The sequence below is a fragment of the Lepidochelys olivacea genome (genome assembly GCF_965140295.1).
Source record: "Lepidochelys olivacea isolate rLepOli2 genome assembly, chromosome: 10".
Lineage (NCBI taxonomy): Eukaryota > Metazoa > Chordata > Testudines > Cheloniidae > Lepidochelys > Lepidochelys olivacea.
In genome coordinates this window covers 40,085,001-40,105,686 of record NC_140420.1, presented here as the reverse complement: position 1 = coordinate 40,105,686, position 20,686 = coordinate 40,085,001, and the positions used below count along the sequence as shown (strand labels likewise).

General features: G+C 46.4%; 1 protein-coding gene across 2 annotated transcripts; it reads left to right on the top strand.

Annotated features, from left to right (window-relative positions):
- Positions 1-1,165: 1,165 nt before the first annotated feature.
- Positions 1,166-6,428, top strand: ISLR2 (immunoglobulin superfamily containing leucine rich repeat 2). Of its 2 annotated transcripts, none has more exons than XM_084641596.1 (2): positions 1,166-1,258; positions 3,177-6,428. In XM_084641596.1, exons 1-2 carry the CDS (start codon positions 1,221-1,223, stop codon positions 5,218-5,220), a joined length of 2,082 nt encoding a protein of 693 aa, XP_084497722.1. In that variant the 5' UTR covers positions 1,166-1,220; the 3' UTR covers positions 5,221-6,428. The 2 variants fall into 2 exon arrangements, with proteins under 2 accessions (XP_084497722.1, XP_084497723.1); XM_084641597.1 differs by lacking the exon at positions 1,166-1,258 and adding an exon at positions 1,638-1,933.
- Positions 6,429-20,686: the final 14,258 nt, after the last annotated feature.

Below are 20,686 nucleotides of genomic sequence, written 5' to 3'. Positions count from 1 at the left end.
CCAGTGCAAAAAATCAGGTGGAATGGTGGATCTTATTTCAGTTTAAACCAGGCTCATTTCGGTTTAGTTTACTGCAATTAGAAACAGGTTTAAGCTAAACCAAGATAACCAATTTAAGAAGGCATTTATGTCAGATGAATTAAACTGGTTTAAGTAAATCAGCTTAACTAAAGTAGTGCAAATGTCTGTGTAGATGAGGCAAAGAAAGAAAGATGAGTTTTAGAACAGTTTCAGGGCACGCTGTTTAACAAAGCACTGTGCTCTGTGGATGTTAATATTTAATTTTAAAAGCTTCTTCCGAAGCAGAGTACCCTTTTCAGAGGTTCTTTTCAGATACCCCAACCCCCTTTTGGGGGGCATTCATTTAAATCCTGGCCATTCAAATATGTATGAGCATGACAGAGGGTATTGATCTTATTAGAGACACCAGGCAAAACTGGATAAACCCTTATTCATTCACAGAGGGTCCCTCCGCACCCAAACGTGTGTGGCTGAATATGTAGACACATGTCGCACATATTCTATATACAATGTGTGTATATTCCCTGCACATGAGTAAGTGTGTGTGTGTGCGTGTGTAATATGTGTGTGTATAATGTTTATGTATATAGATGTACAAACATGTAATGAATGTACCTGTATGTGTTCATAAGTGAGTGTATAAAATATTATAGTGGGTTTACCTGTGCACATCCACGTCTGATGGATGGATGTATTTGTACACACATCTAGTTAAGAATACATACCCGCACGTGAAAGGAGTCTACACCTACTACTATACAGTAACATTATATGGACTTACTGTACACCAAAATGCATATTTCTATCCTGCATGTGGGTTTTCCTTCATCAGGTCATTTCTCCCTTAACATAATAAATCTGAGAGTTTATAACTCTCTGATTACATATGTACAATGGTGATTCAAACCATTTTAGATGATTTCGGGTTGATTTTTCAAACATCCATTTGTGTACATGCTGAATGGTTAAAACTTAACTATCGTTTTATTGTTTTCCCTCTTGCCTCGTTGAATTAAAAAACGTGCTCGGAGGAGGTAGCATCATTTCCTTCTTGTTTTCAGATGCTGCCGGTGCCTCCAGAACTACTTGGAGAAGGGGGATCAATTCTACTGATAAAATCAATTATGTATTTTGTTTAATATAGTTCAAAACCCAACGAGCTCTGGGCGGAAAGGACTAGCAGACGCAGGTCGGGAGAGATGGAGCTAAAAGACTTTATGCAAACACATGCTTGGAGGTGAGGTTGATCACGATCGGTTCTCACTGAGGCTGCATCAAATCATCTGTATGTTTATTTTTCTTTCAAAAGAGTTTAAACCCTTCAAAAGAGCAGACTCGTCCCAGATAATCTAAGCCAGCCCCCTCCTTTGTTTCTCCCCACACAGAAGTGCTTAGAAGCTATTTGCATTCAATTAGTGCACAACAAATAGATTCACTAAATATGGAATGTGGGGGAGGAGGGCGGAGAGTTGAAAGATGGCACATGTACGGGGAAACATATTGACATGATAAATATTGCATTGGGTTTGGTGGGAGTCCCTGCGGCTTTAACACACTCAGAATATGCAGGAGGTGGGAGAGGCTAGGCGCGCTCCCTGGCGCATCGGACGCGCGCACCGACTCTCCAACCCAGCAGCAATTAAAAAAAGGGAGGGGGCCAAGGGGGGATCAGTCATCAGGATAGTGGGACTTGCAGCCTGGGCAGCTCAAAGCTCCAAAAATGTGTGCTGCCTCTGCGATTGCAAAATTAAAGCCAGCCACCACCAGGAGCAACAGATCCACAGCAGCCCACCCATCTCTGGGGCTCCCTGTACTTCCCAACTAAATGCCTGGAGTTCAGACTGGTTTCTGCAGCTGGGTGCTTCCCTGGAAGCTGCCCCCATAGAGACACTCCAGTTCCCAAGCTGAGCAGGTAAGGCTGGGCAAACTTCACCTGCGCATAGGACGTTAGCTGGAAGGGATCCCTTTCCTTTTTGGCTTTGGGAGGTGCCTGCAGTTATCCAGATTGTGGTAGCTTTTGTGTGCCACGCGTGGCATGGTTGTAAAGGCATGGCAGGATGGACTAACAGTGTGTATTTCAAAGAAGGGACTTCAGGTACAAACAGCGTTGCTGTCGGAAAAAGGACGAGATCTCTTCTGATGCTATGGTAGATAGGATCCGTGCTCCCTTGCTGTCAATGGGAGTTGTGCCATTGGCTCCAGTGGGGCCCGGGTATAGCCCCAAATGTTAGATCTGTCTGTTTCTAGAGGGCTGTTTGTCTTCGCATCTGAAGCAGGGAAGCAGCAGGGGTACATGGCAAAAATGCTAATGTCTCCCTAGCTTTCTGATCTGCAGCCTCTACATGGCACGGTTTGTCTTCAAATTAATACCAGCGAAACTACAGGTTATTAGGGTAAATCTGACCGTGGTTTTACACAGGAGGTTTTTTTATATACATATACATTTATATTTCCATATTCATGTATTTGTGGTCAGCAAAAGACAGACCTAGTTACATGTTTTTTATTATCAAAGTTTGTAATCATTGCTTTATCAATTGTTCTGTTATCAATCTAAGACAGCACTTTTTGTGGAATGTATTTCTTCTCCTGTGAGCGTTCTCATGGTGTTCAGTGCCACGCAGCTTCAGGACCAATTCAACTGGAAAGTCTAAGAAAGGGATACCGGGGCTTTTAAAAGGAAAGACTAGATAACGTATATTTTTCACGCAATATGAAAACTGCACGGTGCTGTCTGAGTTTCGGGTGTGCCGGAAACGTGGTTCAATGACGTGTTATATAGAGTCCTTGCAACTTCCAAACGGCATGCGATCCGATGAAAGAAAGGCAGACAGAGAAATAGACAGGCAGGAAGAAAACGAATTGAAACAATGATTTGTTGGCTCTGATCTCTGGTTTGGGTGTGTTACTGCTTAGGCTGATGTTATCTTGCGCAACACACGTGTCCGGGGGTCCGCGTGCGCAGCGCACTGTCCCCTGAGCAGGGAGCTCTCGCTAACTTGGATTTTCCGTCGGAGGCAGAGCGCTGCTCTCTGTTCTCCCTGGGCTAAGGGAAAAGCGGAGGGACCAGGCTGCTCCCAGCCAGAGAGCGCAGCGGTGTCTCCGAGGCTAGGAGCGGGTGGGGTAATCGTGCATGTCTCTGTCTCTGGCTGCAGGAGGAAGATGGACCCGTTGCTCTGGCTGTGGATCGCAGCTTTCCTGGGGGTGAGCCAGGGCTGCCCGGAGCCCTGCTCCTGTGTGGACAAATACGCCCATCAGTTCGCAGACTGCGCTTACAAAGATCTGCAGGCGGTCCCCGTGGGGCTGCCCTCCAACGTGACCACCCTCAGCCTGTCCGCCAACAAGATCACCTCCCTGCAGAAGAGCTCCTTCGTGGAGGTCACCCAGGTCACCTCGCTGTGGCTGGCTCACAACGAGATCAGCGCCATAGAGCAGGGCACCTTCGCCATCCTGGTGCAGCTGAAGAACCTGGACATCAGCCGCAACCAGATCGTAGACTTCCCCTGGGGGGATCTGTACAACCTCAGCGCCCTGCAGCTGCTCAAGATGAACAACAACCACATGGTGAAGCTGCCCTGGGAGGCCTTCCACACCCTGAAAGACCTGAGGTCCCTGCGCATAAACAACAACAAGTTCACCACCATCGCCGAGGGCACTTTCGATTCGCTGACTTCCCTGTCTCACTTGCAGATCTACAACAACCCCTTCAACTGCACCTGCAGGCTCCTGTGGCTGAAGAGCTGGGCTGAGAACACCCTGATCTCCATCCCCGAGAAGGACTCCATCAGCTGTGCAGCCCCGGACAGCCTCCGAGGTGTCCCACTGGGGAGAATCCCAGACCTGCAGTGCGCGCCTCCCTCCGTGCAGCTGACCTACCACCCCAACCTGGACAACACCGAGCTCTACGACGGCTTCACGCTCCTGCTGCACTGCAGAGTCAGGGGCAGCCCCCAGCCGGAGGTCAGCTGGAAGGTGCAAACCGCCAGCCAAGCCCTGGAGATAAAGGGGCCCGGCGTGGAGAGGGCTGGGAACGAGCTACCCGCTGGCAGCTCCAAGCAGAGTGCAGAGCGCTTCGTGGTCTACGGGAACGGCACCCTGGTCATCCCTCACCTGAGCAAGCGAGAGGAAGGGACCTACACCTGCCTGGCCACCAACGAGCTGGGCAGCAACCAGACCTCAGTCAACGTGGCTGTTGCCGGTGCCCAGAAATACCCCGCCCGCCCCATGGAGGATCCCCTGGCAGGCAAAGCGCAGCCGGGGGAGAGGAAGCCGGGCCCCAAGGGCTCCAAGAACAGCGTCCTCAGCCCCGAAGAGAGGCCCAAACCCCTCAGCCCCACCCGGCACAGCTCCCACTCGCCGTGGCTGGAACAGGTCCCCTCCAAGCGGCCCCCCTTCGAGAAGAATTGCGGCTCCAGCGCGGACACCCAGTACGTCTCCAACCATGCCTTCAACCAGAGTGGCCAGCTGAAGCAGCACACCTTCGACCTGGGCGTCATCGCGCTGGATGTGTCGGAGAACGAGGCCAAGGTGCAGCTCACCCCCTTCTACGGACAACCGGAAAAAGCCCACCTGCGGGCGCTCTACCTGTGCGCGGAGAGCGGCCACGGCCACTCCATGGTGCAGTGGTCCAGGATCGAGGAAGGTGTGAACTCCTACTGGTTCCAGGGCTTGACCCCCGGCACCAACTACTCGGTCTGCCTGACTTACCTGGGGGAGGATTGCCAGGTGCAAGTGGTCTTCACCACCAAGAAGGAGATCCCCTCCCTCATCATCATCGTGGTGGTCAGCATCTTCCTGCTGGCCCTGGCCACCGTCCCCCTGCTGGGGGCCACCTGCTGCCACTTGCTCGCCAAGTATCAGGGCAAAACCTACAAACTCATCATGAAGGCCCAGAACCCAGACCAGATGGAGAAGCACATGGCGGCGGACTTCGACCCGCGGGCCTCTTACCTGGAGTCGGAGAAGAACTACAACCCAAGTGAGCCAGGAGAAGGTGAGGCAGAGCGGGAGGCGGAGGGGCAGAGGGAGCTGGAGCGAGACGAGAGCCTGGTGGCCGAATCCATCGCCGAGTCCCAATCCAAAACCAACCCAGAGGAGTTTGAGGTGGGGTCCGAATACAGCGACAGGCTGCCCCTTGGGGCCGAGGCTGTGAACATCTCCCAAGAGATCAATGGGAACTACAGGCAGCCAGCTCGCTGATCCGACCCCTGGCCACCCCCCAGCCACTGCCCCAACCTGTATATTGTATAATACAGTAAGATACAAACTCGATGGGGGACCTGAGCCATTCACTGGTTGATCAGCTACATCCTTCCATAGACACTTCTGCCAACAGCCCAGCGTGAGGGAAACCCAACAGAATTCAGATTCCAACCTGTTTTTTCTGGCCTCACTAAGTACTTCAGGGTGGGGTCGAGTTTTTAAACAAAATAAGTGGAATGAATTGGCCTTTAAAAAAGTATTTAACACACTATTTGAAATACAAAGTTTAAAAAAAAACCACCATCTGCTCCCAACATATTAATTCTAAACGGAGGCTGTGGTCTTTTTTAAAAGCTATGTTGGTTTGTTACAATTAAAATACAATGGATTGACTATTTCTCCCTCTTTTACAAAAGAAAATCTGAAGATATCCTGAGTTAATTTAATCAAGGCCAGTTGTCAATTTCAAGCGTGAGTGTTGTCAATTTCAGCAAGTTTTTGTGCTGGACAGCTCCCATCCCCGTCCAATGCAAACAGCTGTGCCCTTCCCACGCTGGGATGTACAAATCCCTGTATGGGGAGGATGGGCGAGTGGGTAACTGAAACCCACACCGGTCCTGACAATCCGATCAAAGATACGCAAGGTGATCTAGCGCGTCACCTGTACCTAGACAGTGTTAATAGAGCCGTGCTGTAGAATTTGAGATGTGTGTGTGACTTGGTCCTCTCTTAACTTGTGGGTGCTTCTCATTTCTTTAGAGGTAGGGGAAGAAGTGTGGAAATAACCCCACCTCTAATCTTTGTTGTCCCTTTTTCCCAGACCTTCTGGGAGGCATGTGACTCACTGAGATTTCCTAGATGTTTATTGAATAGAGTAGCGTGCTTATAGAGAAATGTATGTACCCTTGATGTGAGTCTGTGATGTTTAAAGGGGAACGGGAAATGATAGGTAACTTTTGCCGTGGAATTGAGAAAAATCTGAAATGTATATGCAGCAGGTGCATCTGTGAGTTTTTTATTTTTTGCCTCTGTATTAAAAAAGCACCAAAAATCAAAATGAAATCAGCACAACTGTCCCCAAGGCACAGAAAGATTGTTAATTGATGGTTAAATACTTTCAAAAGCAACCTTAAAAACAAACCAAACCGTAACCTTTTCTAAGCGCTTATGTATGTGAAGAGTCAATAAAACAGATTTAAAATGGAGTTTTTGTTCATTATTTATGGGGGGATATGGGTAGATTAATGGAAAATCAAATCCATATTTCAGTTTAAATTAAAAAGCTGTAGTATAATTATTTCCCCTACAATATTCTGTTTTTTCTTAAACTGGGATTTTATTTTTCAGATGCAGTTATTTTTAAAATTGTGGTTATGATCATTCTAATTTCTCCAGAGGGATGTTTTTCCCCCCATGGTTTTGTTTGTTTTTGTACCATTTTCTTTCTCTAAAGAATTTGGGGTCGTCGTTATGAGTGGCAGTTTCAGGGAATTCTAGAATTAGTCACTTAGGTTTCTGAATTACAAAGCGACAGCCTGCTTTGTTTCACAGGTACCTTTTGTCTGTCTTTACCTTTACAAGCACAGGGACATTTGGAGAGTTTATTTGATCGCCAGTAACATGTTTTGCTTTGTTTCACCAAAGTAATTTAAAAAAAAAAAACGGAGACACAAATAACTGGGAAGGAAATAACCCTAACCCCTATCCCAACATTAAATTCGTCTACGATGCAGAGAAAACATTGAGACAGTTGTCTCATGGATGGAGCAAGAATAAAACTAGACTGGCCACCACCAGCTCCGCCTATGTTCAAATAAGGTAGGTGCCTGCGGGAGGAGAGAGACGGACTGACTCCAACACACAGGCCAGAGTAATATTTATCTATGCCTCCTTTACTGATGATGTGCAGCCCCCAAACTACCCGCATGAACATTCTATGTACTGTGTGTCTAGAGGTACGGTGCTTCGTGTGTGTCTGAAGATGTGTGTGCAAATAGGGCACGTTGTTTATGTAGGTAAATGTGTATACTCTGTGAGTGTGCATGAAGATAAATATACACCCCAATTATTTATAAACATACATCTACTTTATGAAATAAGGTAAATGCATGTATTTTCGCGGTGTGGATGTATACACAGGCAGATTATTTATATATATGTTTTGCTCCTGTAGATAATATATATACTCTCTGTGTGTACAGATATAAACACACATTTATCTACACCCCTACACGTCAGCTTTGTGAATAAAGGTAAATGGGTGTACCTTGTGTGTGGATACGTACACAGATTATTTATATACTTGTTCGTGTAGGTAAATGTATATACTCTGTGTGTGCAGTTATAAACACACACACACACACCCACTTACTGAATAAAGGTAAATGTACTTTGTGCGCCTGAACATATACACAGATTATTTATATACATATTTTGCGTATGTAAATAAAAGTATGTACTCTGGGTGGGCGTGCTCAGATATGCACACAATTACTTTGTGAATAAAGATAAATGTTTATATTTTCATGTGTTTGTAGACCTACACACCCACATTATGTGTACCCACATTTTATGTATGTAGGTCAATGTACACACTTGGAGTGCAGCTATGATTATTTAGACATGCACGTTAACAATATATAGTATATAGAGGCAGAGGTCCGCTGTAGCATACTTTGCAGACATTCATATAACTGGGTGTATCTATATACACATGCACAGCCTCTGTATGTAAGATTTTATGTAAGCCCAAGGAACCGTGCACTCCTGTGTGCGGTGTGGGGTGGGGCTGGGAAGAGTTGGTCCATCTGTTTTATTTGAGCCCCGATGTAAAGATTTCAGTTTCCTGTGCCCCTGGCTCGCTGATCTTCAGGAAGTAACCCCTGACTCCGAAAACTGCCCCCCCGCCCCAGATCTAGACCCTCCCCGCCCTTCCTGGGACAGGACTGGCGCTTTCCCCTGGTGTTTCCGCTGAGGCAGACGCACCCTCCCCGACACACGCACCCCGCAGGGTATATTCCTGAACGCCAGGCTCTGTTCCAGGCCCCGAGTCACTAACCCCTTGGCACTGTTGGACATCCGGAATCCCACAGTTTAGAAGCGTGACCGACCCCAGGGGCGATCAAAAGGAGCCATATGCCCATGTCGATTTCACCAGCGGGCGGGTAGGAAAGCAGCCCAACCAGTAAGAACGAAGGACAGCAACTAGTTTCCATGTAAAACAGGGCCATTTCAGAAGCTAGCAACACCGAACATCCCCACCGAGGTGTTTGCAATCATCTTCCCCACCCGAATGGTTTTATCCAACAATTACGCTAAGATCAGTGTTTTGTTTTTTCAAATTACCTTTATCATCTAGAGCTAGCCAGTTTATGCTTTTGCACATAGGCATATATATCGAAGATTGTGTGCTTACATATATATTAATGCCTGTGTGTGTGTGTGTTAAATGGGTAGGAATGTACTCTCACACACACACACACACACACAGATACCTACCCATAAACATACTTGCATTCATAGATTGATAGGATCCACAGATTTTAAAACGAGAAGGGATCATTGTGGTTATGTAGTCTGACCTCATGTATACCACAGACCCAAAAATTTCAAAAAAGCAGAGGGGAGAGAGAAATATCACACGCACTCACACACACAATCTGTGACTCTAGGAATGCATGTGTGTATACATATTTGTACATACAAACACAGAGGACAGAGAGAATATTCTATATTCATATGTTAGAATAATGCTCATTTTTGGTATAACTAAGCAGGTGCAAAATCCGTGAATAAAGCATGTTAATAAACCATTTTCAGGAACTTGTATTTGCCACCCTTCAGGCACAGGTACAATTTTTTTTTTTTAAATTTCAGTCTTTGTCAACATTAAGTTTTTGTAGACTGCTATATTGAAAGAAAGCAAACCTAGACTATAAAAATAAAAGACATAGTCAAGACAAAAGAATGGATGGATTAAATCTCTTTAAAATTAAAAATAATATGGTTTAGACTCTGATCTTCAGAATGACTCCACTGTAAATTCATTAAAATCACCGGAATTAATCCTGATTTACAGCAGTGTAACTGAGACCTGAAATTAGCCCCAAATGTTTTCTCTGCTTTAAGCTATTAGGATGTTGCCACTTCAAGAGATATTAGGGATTCAGAATTCCCAGTATAGATCAATCGCCTTTTGTGAATACATTTTAATTGAGTTTTATGCTTTAAAACATACAAAGAATAAGGAAGTACAATCATTTCTGCATCCGATTAATTATGGAGTAATAGATTTTTTCCCCTAATGTTTCTACAGGGAATCTAGTTATGAGGAGAAATCCACTGGTGCTGGATTATGCTGAGACTTTTCCTTTTTGGAGGGTATTAATTAGCATTTGGAGAGGGAGAGATCAGAAAGGCTATGACAGAAGATGGAGTTTTAGATCATACAAAATCATTATTGCAATAATCAAATTGCACAGGTAATTTAGCCACACTTTATATCGTCTCAGTTTATAAAGTGTTAATAAATTATTAATAGATATTTTAATAAATAGTCAATGGTTATAAATTGCTATAAAGGCCTGCACCCACCTATAGCTCCTTCAACTGATGTGATCCCAAAAATTAATGCCAAGGACACCAGGGGGCTGTTTTCCAAATGTCTGGAATCTGACCTACAGTGGAGAGGAAAAGACAAGAAAAAGAGGAAGGAAACCTCCTGAAAGGAACTTAGCAAGAAATCTGCTGCAGGGGAAGAATGCTAGAAGATATTGTTACAGGTTGGGGGCCAGATCCTCAGCTGGAGAAAGTCACAGTAGCTCCATTGACTTAATATCTGATCTACACCAGGGGAGGATCTGCCTCCTTCAGAACAATTGGAAGAGATTGTTTCCATTTTGGATAACATGTGAACTGCAGTGGCTACTTGGAGCCATCTGCTGCCATTGGGGCTGTGACTCTCCTCTTGGTTTCCCATTGAGTTCAGTGGAGTTATTCCCAAATTGTACCAGGTAGAAGTGACATCCATTTATTAGACTTTCAGCTGCACCATCCGGTTCCTTAATTTCTTCATGAGCATGGGCAGTGTACAATTGGAGGGTCTGATCCAAAACCCGTTGAAATCAATGGGAGTCTTTCTATTGGCTCCAGTGGGCTTTGGATCAGGCCCCTAACCGTTCAGGGCTAGATCCCCAGCAGATGTAAATCAGCATAGTTCTATTGTTTTGTTCAATATCTTCATAAATGATCTGGAGGATGGTGTGGATTGCACTCTCAGCAAATTTGCGGATGATACTAAACTGGGAGGAGTGGTAGATACGCTGGAGGGCAGGGATAGGATACAGAGGGACCTAGACAAATTGGAGGATTGGGCCAAAAGAAATCTGATGAGGTTCAATAAGGATAAGTGCAAGGTCCTGCACTTAGGACGGAAGAACCCAATGCACAGCTACAGACTAGGGACCAAATGGCTAGGCAGCAGTTCTGCGGAAAAGAACCTAGAGGTGACAGTGGACGAGAAGCTGGATATGAGTCAACAGTGCGCCCTTGTTGCCAAGAAGGCCAATGGCATTTTGGGATGTATAAGTAGGGGCATAGCGAGCAGATCAAGGGACGTGATCGTCCCCCTCTATTTGACATTGGTGAGGCCTCATCTGGAGTACTGTGTCCAGTTTTGGGCCCCACACTACAAGAAGGATATGGATAAATTGGAAAGAATCCAGAGAAGGGCAACAAAAATGATTAGGGGTCTAGAACACATGACTTATGAGGAGAGGCTGAGGGAACTGGGATTGTTTAGTCTGCAGAAGAGAAGAATGAGGGGGGATATGATAGCTGCTTTCAACTACCTGAGAGGTGGTTCCTAGGTTCTAGACTATTCTCAGTGGTAGAAGAGGACAGGACAAGGAGTAATGGTCTCAAGTTGCAGTGGGGGAGGTTTAGGTTGGATATTAGGAAAAACTTTTTCACTAGGAGGGTGATGAAACACTGGAATGCGTTGCCTAGGGAGGTGGTGGAATCTCCTTCCTTAGAAGTTTTTAAGGTCAGGCTTGACAAAGCCCTGGCTGGGATGATTTAATTGGGGATCGGTCCTGCTTTTGAGGTTCCTTCCAACCCTGATATTCTATGATTCTATTGACTTCAATGGAGCACAGCCAATTTACAGCAATGGAGGGTCTGTCTCTGAGACAGCCCCATAGAGAGATGAGCTCACATCATTCTACTGGCTAAAGGACACCAACAAGAAATTCCCGTGTTATTTTGAGCCTTCCAGAGCCTAATTCTGCTTGGATTTACACTGGTGTAACTGCACTGAATTCCATGGACTCAGTTCTGATTTACACCAGTGTGGAAGAAGGATGAGACCTGCAAGCATCCAGCAATGGAGCCAAGCCATTGGGAAAGTATAATCATTTGGATGCACCGACATGCTATGGTATGTTTAGTCTGCTGTATTGCACGTGTCTGTCCTGAGCTGCACTGATGTGATCAATATCAGCATTAGTAGCCATAAAATGGCTTGTTGAGTTTCATTGACAAGAGGAAGCAATAGTTCACTGCACTTTTGCCTGGTAGTTTATCTTCCCCTCACAATACTAAGGGCAGACAGGTAGAGTATTAAGAGGGAAAAGAATCCTTCTCCCAGATCTTCCCCCCCTACCCCCAGTGTTGACCAAGAGATTTATAAACATGCTTTCCCAGCAAAGATGCATCAAGAGAGAGAGATTTGTGGGTCTCTCATGCAATTGAGGGAATGCAACTTGCCAGGCCTGATTCTCCACTGCCTTGAGTCTTTTGTGGGCATTTCCCCATGAGCAAAGTAGGCAGTTCTGGTCCCCTGTGCCCTCCCTGTGACTTACAAAAGAATCTGACAAATCCCTTGCACATGGCATTAAGCTAGTATATGCAGCTCTAGAGTAGTCACCCCTGCTCCTCCCCCTCCCCCTCCCTCACCCCACCGCCACCCTGGGTAGGGAGCCTGCTGGAAGAGAGGCCTCCATGTCTTGTTGTTTGAATCACTGCAAATTCAAGTGGCGTTGAGGCTGAACACATGCACACTGGATTAGTAACCAAGACATAACCCCTCCATAGGGTTTGCTTTCATAACCCTTAACCCAAGCTTTCTGATGAGCTTGGCTTGTTCCCAAAGTTTCTACCCTGCTCACCCTAGCCCTAGTTCCCCAGAGGGAGAAACAAACTCTTTTCTGTTAGTGATTACAAGTAATGAGACCCACCTAGTCTGCCTTCCAGTACAAGGCCCCCTACGGCAGTAAAATAGCCTTGCATTTCCCTGCACGGTCTTACATGGAAATGACCAGAATATTGCAATGCCAAACAAATTCAATATTGTGAAAATGTTTGCTATCCCCCGCCCCCATCCCTACCAGTCCTAGTGCTAAAGTCTGGCATCCTATCACAGTACTACAGCTAATAATAAGAAAGGGTGAAATTCACCCCGGGGTAATCTTATCAATTGTAATGTACTTCTTAGCCCTGTAGCGTAGTAGATTAATTTTTATTCAGAGCCTGCAACTTCTCCTGAATCTTGTACCAATGAAAAAGTGCATATAGTGTATTCCCATGAGATTGGGAGGCACAGGGCTTCTAAGCACCCTGGGGCATAGACTATCCCACACATCAGAGGGACTAATCAGCTCTAATTCTTTCCCCGTCCTTTCATAAAAATAACCATGCGGCTTGTATATTAATGAAGAGCATGCTCAGTGCTACCCCCGGACACTTGGTCAAAGAGCTCTCAGAAATAGTTCTCACTCAGACTCCTGGGATCTTTACCATCAAAGCCTAAATACACAGACAGCAAAAGGTACACAATAAATGCTTCTTCTGTCTTGGGTAGTGTTTTTTATTACAGAAGCTTTAATATCATTCATTGATTCAACTCCAGAACAAGCCTATGTGAGGTAGGTATTATTACCCTGTAGTGGGGTAGTCACCCCACTCCAGCCCTGAAAGGGTTAAAGCTCACCCTGGGAGAGAGCTGGGGCTGCAAGAAAAGGCTCGGTTGATTTGGGGAAACAGCCACAGCTGGGGCCACGCCCCAATCAGGCCACAGCTGGCCCTATAAAAGGGCTGTGAGCCAGGCGCTCAAAAAGTCTCTCTCTAGTAGTAGAGAGAGAAACTTCTGGTTGCCTGGGAGCTGAGCAGGGTATCTAGAATGGAGTAGGGCTGGTGGAAGGCCAGAGGAGCTGGGGAACTCCAGCCTGGTAAACCCCCAGGCTGCAGGCCTTGCTAAAGGCCAGGAAAGGTACTGTGGCTACAGAGGGGTAGCCTGGGAGTAGGTAGAGGCAGCTGGTCCAACGGCCCTTGCCGATGATTTGCGGTCTGCCCCAGTGAGTGGGGGCTAGACTGTGACAGGCAGTAGCCACTGAGGCAAGGTGGGGCTAGAGAGTTGGGGGTTCCCCTGGGTGGGGAGACCCAGATTGTCGGTTACCTCTGGGGGCAGAATGCTGAGGTAGAGGGATACCAAGAGGGATGGGGGGGGGCAGTGGCAGGCAAGACACTGGCTTGCAGAAGGTGATCTAGGCTGGAAGAGCTAATTCCCAGGATGACCAGCAGGAGGTGCCACACCGGTGAATCATTGCTTCACTACATACCCCTTTTTCACAGGTGGGGAAACTGAGGCACCAAGTGATTACAGATTTGAGCTGGTGAGTTGGCTTCAGAGTGTAGAATTATACCTTCCATTTATATAGTACCACCTATGCAAGGATCGGAAAGTGTTACACAACTATTAACTGAAGCCCTGTTTCAACTGTCAATCCTGTTCAGCAAAGCACCTACACACATGCTTTAACTTTAAGCACATGGTTAGGTCCCATTGATTATGGGACCTAAACATGCTTAAGTGTTTTGCTGAAATGGGGGGTCTATGTCCTGAACCCCAGTTCCCTGCTCCAACCAGCTGGTAACACTGCCTCTCACATATTCCCCATCTTCTGCTCTCAGTGACCTGTACCTGTCCAACCCACTGAAGTTAGCTGGGTTGCCAAGGTGTGAATATCGGAGTAGAAGTTCCCCCAGTGGGTGCATAAGAAATAGGTTGAACAATGCAGGCGATATGCCTGTGTATTAAAGAGATGACATACTTCATGGACAGAGATGCATTTGCCACATCAATAAACTGTCCTCAGTGGACCAGTTCCTCAGCAACAGCTTAATCTAATTGCTGTAGCTCCTGTAACTTCAACAGAGCTAGGCTGATTTACATCAGCCGAGGATCTGGCCCTGTAAGCCCATCCATGCCATTCTGCTCAAACCCTCTTTCCTCTCTAGAGGATCTCTCCCCTGCCTTTTCAGCCCACCCCATCTGTCTCTACACATCCATACTAATATCAGCAGGGTCAAAAATCACAGGCCCAGTCACCACTCAGATCTTATAAACACACCAAAACTCCTCTATGGTAAAGGCACTTGGCTAAATCTAGTTGTCAACCTGTGTCTCAGTTTCCCAGTCTAAAACAGGGCTGCAACACAGCATATCAATGTAGAGAAATGCTGTGCAGGGCAGAGGTGGTAAAGAGAGGCTTGTGTGACCCTGGAACTGCAGCCTTTACACATCATCTGCACAGGCTCTGGGTTGGTATCTTGATAAAATGTCAGAACATGACCGAGCCAGTCTCCTGGCTAGACTTGTGGGTGCAGCATACATTAGCTTGTAGTGTATTGTGGCACTGTCTCTTAAAATAGACATCCCTAGTCACCAGAGGGCCTTGCAGTGTAAGGGGTGTCTCATGTGATGGAGGCATGCACAGGCTCTGCAATCCCTGCTCAGAGCATGCAGGAGCCATCTTGCTATGTTTCCAATAAAAAGAGTTTTGGTTTAAAAACTTTATAGCACTGGTCTCACTCTGTTTTCTGAAGTACAGTGGCTGCAAATGACTCTGGAGGAAGATGCTCTCAGCTGCCTGATAGTGCTAGACAGCAGGACAGGCCTGAATCCCAGAAGTGCCAAGTGCTATTGACTTCAGTGGAGTTGTATCAGCCCTGTACTATGCGTTGTGCCCTGCGCGCATCATTTAAGGCTCCCAGCCCCTTGGGAAATGAAGGGACAGCCTTGTGCAATCAGCTACTCTCTCTCATCCCTCCCTCTGCAAGCTCACGCACCCCTGGAAGGCGGGGAGGGGATAGGAGCTGAGCAAAAGTTCTAAGAACAAGGGGGATTTGTTTGGTCATTACCAGAGAGTGACTCACTCTCTCAAGGAACAGATAACTGGCCTTCTCCAAGATTAGCTGGTTTCAGTCCTGACTGCCCTGGAGGCCAGGTAATTGGAGAAGCAGGAAGCAAAAGGGGTGTGATTGGCTGACCTCAATTTCCCAGTAATGGTGGAGAAAGAGGAGCCAGGCAGAGACAAATCAACCAGAGGCTGATGTGCTGGAGGAGAATGGAGGATGCTGGTTAAACAGAAACTAGACCCAGGAGAATGCAGCAGAGAGAGGAGTAGAGGGCGAACATGGGTCATGCTGGACAATGAGTCACAGGCCGTGAAGACAGACACTAGAGAGGGAAGGGGAAATTGGCACAGGGGAGAAAGCTAGAAGGAGCGTCTAGGTTGATTGCAGCTTATGTAGTTGTTTAAGCTAGTGTAAAATATCCCTGGTTCCAGATGACAGGGCCTGATGCTCATCTCCACTAAGGCTCCTGTGCACAGCTCTATCAGAGTAAAGGGGACCAGACAGTGAGTGTAAATTAAGGACCCTCCAGACTTCCACATTCCTGTAAAGGGGCTGTAGTGAAAATGAAAATCAGACCCTGTCAGCTCCTGGGTGTTTAACAGCTAGCTGGGGATGAACATGAGGAAATGCACAAAGGTGCAGGGTGATGGTGAACGGCCTTTGTCTGATAATGTAACAAGTGGGCAAAGGAGGCTGCAGCGCAGGACAATCAGAGGTGGGAGTCAACAGCTCTTATTTATTACATGCAGATTATTGATAGTGGAGGAGTAGCTCATTTCCAGAATGTTTTAAAAATGAACATCAGAGCAATACCACTTCCCTGCCCCTCATGTGTCAGTTGTACCAGAGCTGGGGTGACCAGACAGCAAGTGTGAAAAATCGGGATGGGGGGGTAATAGGAATCTATATAAGAAAAAGACCCAAAAATCGTGACTCTCCCTATAAAATCGGGATATCTAGTCACCCTAACCAGAGCAGAGGGGGTGAAATGTCCCGTTTTGAGTCAGTAGCTTCTGCACTCACTTCACACTGATGGATCAACTGTACAAGGAGCATTAGGCCCTAGCTAGCTAAAGGCTCTCTAGAGGGCATGTCTGAGGCCTACGCGACACACAGCTTTTGTGCCACTATCACTTAGCAAGGTGGTTTGTTTAAATCGGTATCAGTATACCAGTGCAACACCTAGTGTAGCGTGGGTGCAGTGACACCCAGTAGCAAAGTGCCTATAATAGAGCAAACTCATCAGCCATGGCCAGGTGTGACAGGGCAGTGATTCTGCCTGTTTCCCCCTCCAGATAGTGGTTTGGGTTCTCGTGACTCTAGCCTGGCTAGTCATAATCTCATCTCTTTCTGGGTAGTGCAGAAATCCCAGCGCCTATAGTCCTTGCTCCCTCTGCCTCAGGGAGGTTTCCTACCCAGTGCTGGGTCAGTAGAGAAGGCCCGGCCTGCCTGCTCCACCACATGCCAGGTCAGAAGACCTGCATAAATTGGCTGGAATCAACCCCTTCCAAACCCTCACTGTTTCCTTGACTTGCTTCCCACTGCGGGTTGTGTCTCAGATGGAGGCCCTGGGATCCTGTCCTCCTAGAGGTTCAGCGTCTCCCCAGTCTTCTGCAGAATGCTCTAACTTTCAGAGGCTCCCCAGCCTTTCTGGCTGCCCCCTGGAGCCCTTCACACCTCTTCCTTGTGGGGCCAGGCCCAGAGTGTAAACTCCCTATTCCATGCTTCCTTTAACAGGCTGGTTCTAATCCTTAATCACCTGCCTCCACTCCAGGTGGCAGAATGGGCTAGTTGTGCTTGCTGGCTCCTGTTAACCCTGTCCCTGTGAGTGGGCGTTTATATTCCGTTCCCGTCCCCCTTCCACCACTCCAGTGCCCTATACTGGAGCAGCTGGAATGGAGCATATCCCTTTAACAGTGCCAGGAGAGTTAAAGCAGTACAGCTTTCTAGTGCAGACCAGATCTTAGTGCTGATGGCCTGGGTTGCATGTAAAAGTTTTGCCAGCATGTTGGTTAGGAGTGTGAAATAATCATAAGCTCCCGGTCACCAGAGTCATTTAGGCAATAATGTCTCTTCCTTGGTACAGCTCATTTCATTAAGGGGAGGTGGAAGCTCACTGTGAATGGGATGTGGGAGGCTGGAGGGGTGGCTAAGGGAGCACAGAGAGCTCCTGAGACTGGCAGCCAGCTCCAGGCTGGGAAGGGGCATCCTGGCATTTCCTACTGCCATTCCTCTGTAGCTGGTGCCCAGTGCCCTGTGCTCTCCCCACCCACACTCAGCTGCTGGTCCCTTATGCGGCGATGCCCCCTGCCCCCACCCAAGAACTACCGCCCTGTCCCCCACCCCAGCAGCTGGTGCATGTGCTCCTGCCTCTCCCTCCCACAGGCCAAGTGTTTCCACCAGGGCCCGTGGTGGCTAGAAGGTGGGGAAAGTAGAACATTGCTATCTGCTCCCTAGCAGCCAGGCCAAACTTATGCACCATAGTGGCTGCTGCAGCCCCTCCTCCAGGTCCTGCTCTCACGTCTGGGAGATATTGTGGGTGCAAAAAACACCAAGGGCACCTGGAAACATATGTCAGCCCTCCCAATATTTCCACTTCAGTGGACTACCTTCCCCCACCCCACCAGCATCACTGCCCCTGTGTATAAGCTGCACTGGCACAAGTCCTCTTTTCTGGATAAGCTTTGGCTCTATTAGGAGGGTTTGCTGGGATAGCAATCCCATTAAACACTCTCTAGTATAGACAAGGCCTCTGTCAGAGTCAGTATCTCAGACTAGAGCTGTCTATTGCATCAGGAGCAGGCTCATTTCAGAGGGATGTCTCGCAGTGCAGCCTGCAATCATTGGCCTGGCCAGTGATTCAGGAGTCAGCTGTGAGCTCAGCTGTGATTCACATGTATCATCACAGCAGCGTCATGGCTTGAACAGGAAGGTAAACTAATGGGCCTATCTCTGGACCCTCCACTGGTTGCACTGGCATCGCTCCCAATTCACACTGATGTAACTAAGAACAGAATTAGGCCATGCATGACCTCTAGGAAATCCCTTCACCTCCCTCTCCCTCAGTTTACCCTTCTGCCAGCCTGATACAAATTCTTTTCTACACCACTTGCATTGGGAGACTAGCCTGGACCACAGGTGTAAACAGGCTTGGCAGAAGTCAACTTTTTTTTTTTTTATCAATTTGATGGATAAAATCAATGAGCAACTTTAAACATATTTATCAATTTCAGTTGTCAAGATTTTCACAAAATTATGCCTTTTAAGCATTTTTAAAATTTTTTATCAATTTATATTTTCACCGTTGCAGGAAATTATGGGAGGATAGGCTAATGGGGGGGGCATACAATAATTATTTAAGGACCATAGACATTGAGATTCCAAAAGTTAAACCTTCATAACTGTTAAAACACAAATTGTCACCATCACTTGTCAAAATATACAAAGTCAATAGCCTTAAATCAAACTCGAATAAGTGCTCATGCAGCATTTTTCATACTTTGACTCCCTGTAAATTTCGATGACTGTGGATAGAAACATTTTTTCCTCAATTTTTGTGTGTGTGTACAGTGAAGTCGACTTTTACTGATATTTACTAATGAAAATCTAATCCTTTCACCTACTGTTGTCCTCTGCACCAATAAATTCAAAGAACCAAATTCAGCCTTGGGGTAAATAGGCCTGAGTCCACTAAAGACAATGTCTCTGCGCTTGTTCCAACAGGACACATGAAGTAATGGATGGGCACTAGTTTTAAGCCCTGATCCAGCAAAGCATTTAAGCACATGATTAACTTCAACATTGTTGAAGTTTATGTGTATGTGTATTGTTGAGGCTTGTGTATATGCTTGTGTACCTGAGAAAGCATTGGCCAAGTTTGCCTCTTGTTTACACCAGACCTGTGCCCGAATCTGGCCCTAAGTGGATCAGCAATCAGAATAGCTGCATTGCTCCACGAAGTCCTACAACTCTGGCTAGCGAAAACAAAAATTGGCCAAAGCCTTGCTGCTTTTTCTACATCACTGGTTCCTATAGCTACAGTGACTTCATGGAGGCTTTTGGCTCAAAGAAGCCTTTTCATTTCTAGTGCAGTTTGTTTGTACACTGGTAGGACTAGGGCTTGCTGTAAAGCTACAGAAGGGTTTCTGGCACATTAAACATTGATTAAACATTGATTTGTTGAAGCATAGTGTCTGAGGCTGCATTAGCTAGGATTAAAATAGCAATTCTCATGCTTCAGGGCATACAGCAAACAATGGGCTGAGGTCAGGAAGGTTTCACCACCCCCACCACAGTATGATGCATGTTGGAGGGTTTGTATGTTTATCTGCTACACCCTGGATAGAGTGTTATACAAAGACTGGGTCCCTCACTGCTCTGTTGAATTTCTATGTTGTCTGCAACAATTACGTTATGGTGATGCCATAGCAGCCATTTTGGTGTACACATCATTGCTTATGGAAGCTCCTAGTTATTATTTATTTATTGTACCTGGCTGCTTGCTAGAGTTTTGTACATTACAGACATTTTTATTACCTTGGCTGTACAGCATCATGTGTAAGTTTAGCATAGATTCTTTTTCACTTCAGACTTGTCCCAGTCAGGGAAATGGGACTTTAATCTGTCCTTTCCTGGGAATGAATGCAATTTAGCAGGTCTTTTCAGTCGCTAAGATCTGTGAATTACCAGTCTTTCATCATTTCCAGATGCTTCAAAGGAAGGTGAACAAAACCCGTAGTGGACAATTATGAAATAACCTGCCCATAGAGGAACTTTCTTCCTGACTCCTAGCTGTTAATAGTTGGCTGATGTGCTGACGAATGAGGGTTTATATCCCTTATATTTTTATCCTAGCTATTGTAACCATGATTGTTCCCATTACTACTTAGGCAAAATGTCCCAACTCTTTTTTTTTTTAAGCCTGACAAACTTTGGGACTCAGTGATAACTTTCAGTGATGAGTTCCACAGGATAACTGAGATAGCACACTGATTTATTGCCTCCATGAAAGTGGGTCCCAGAGGAAGTTAAAATTGCTCAAACTATGGCAAGAAACCAAAGGGAGAGTGAATATGGAACCACAACTTGGTTTCTCTCAGGGCAAATCCCCCACTCAGTGCAAAGGGCTTAGCTACTGCAGGGAAATATAACTTACATTGTGCCACATCATGGAATTTGGCCCTGCATGTCTAATATTTCTCCATGGGCATCATCAGTTCTTCAAAATTAATTTATAGAGTTCTTGGCTACTGATCTGAAAAGGGGTTAC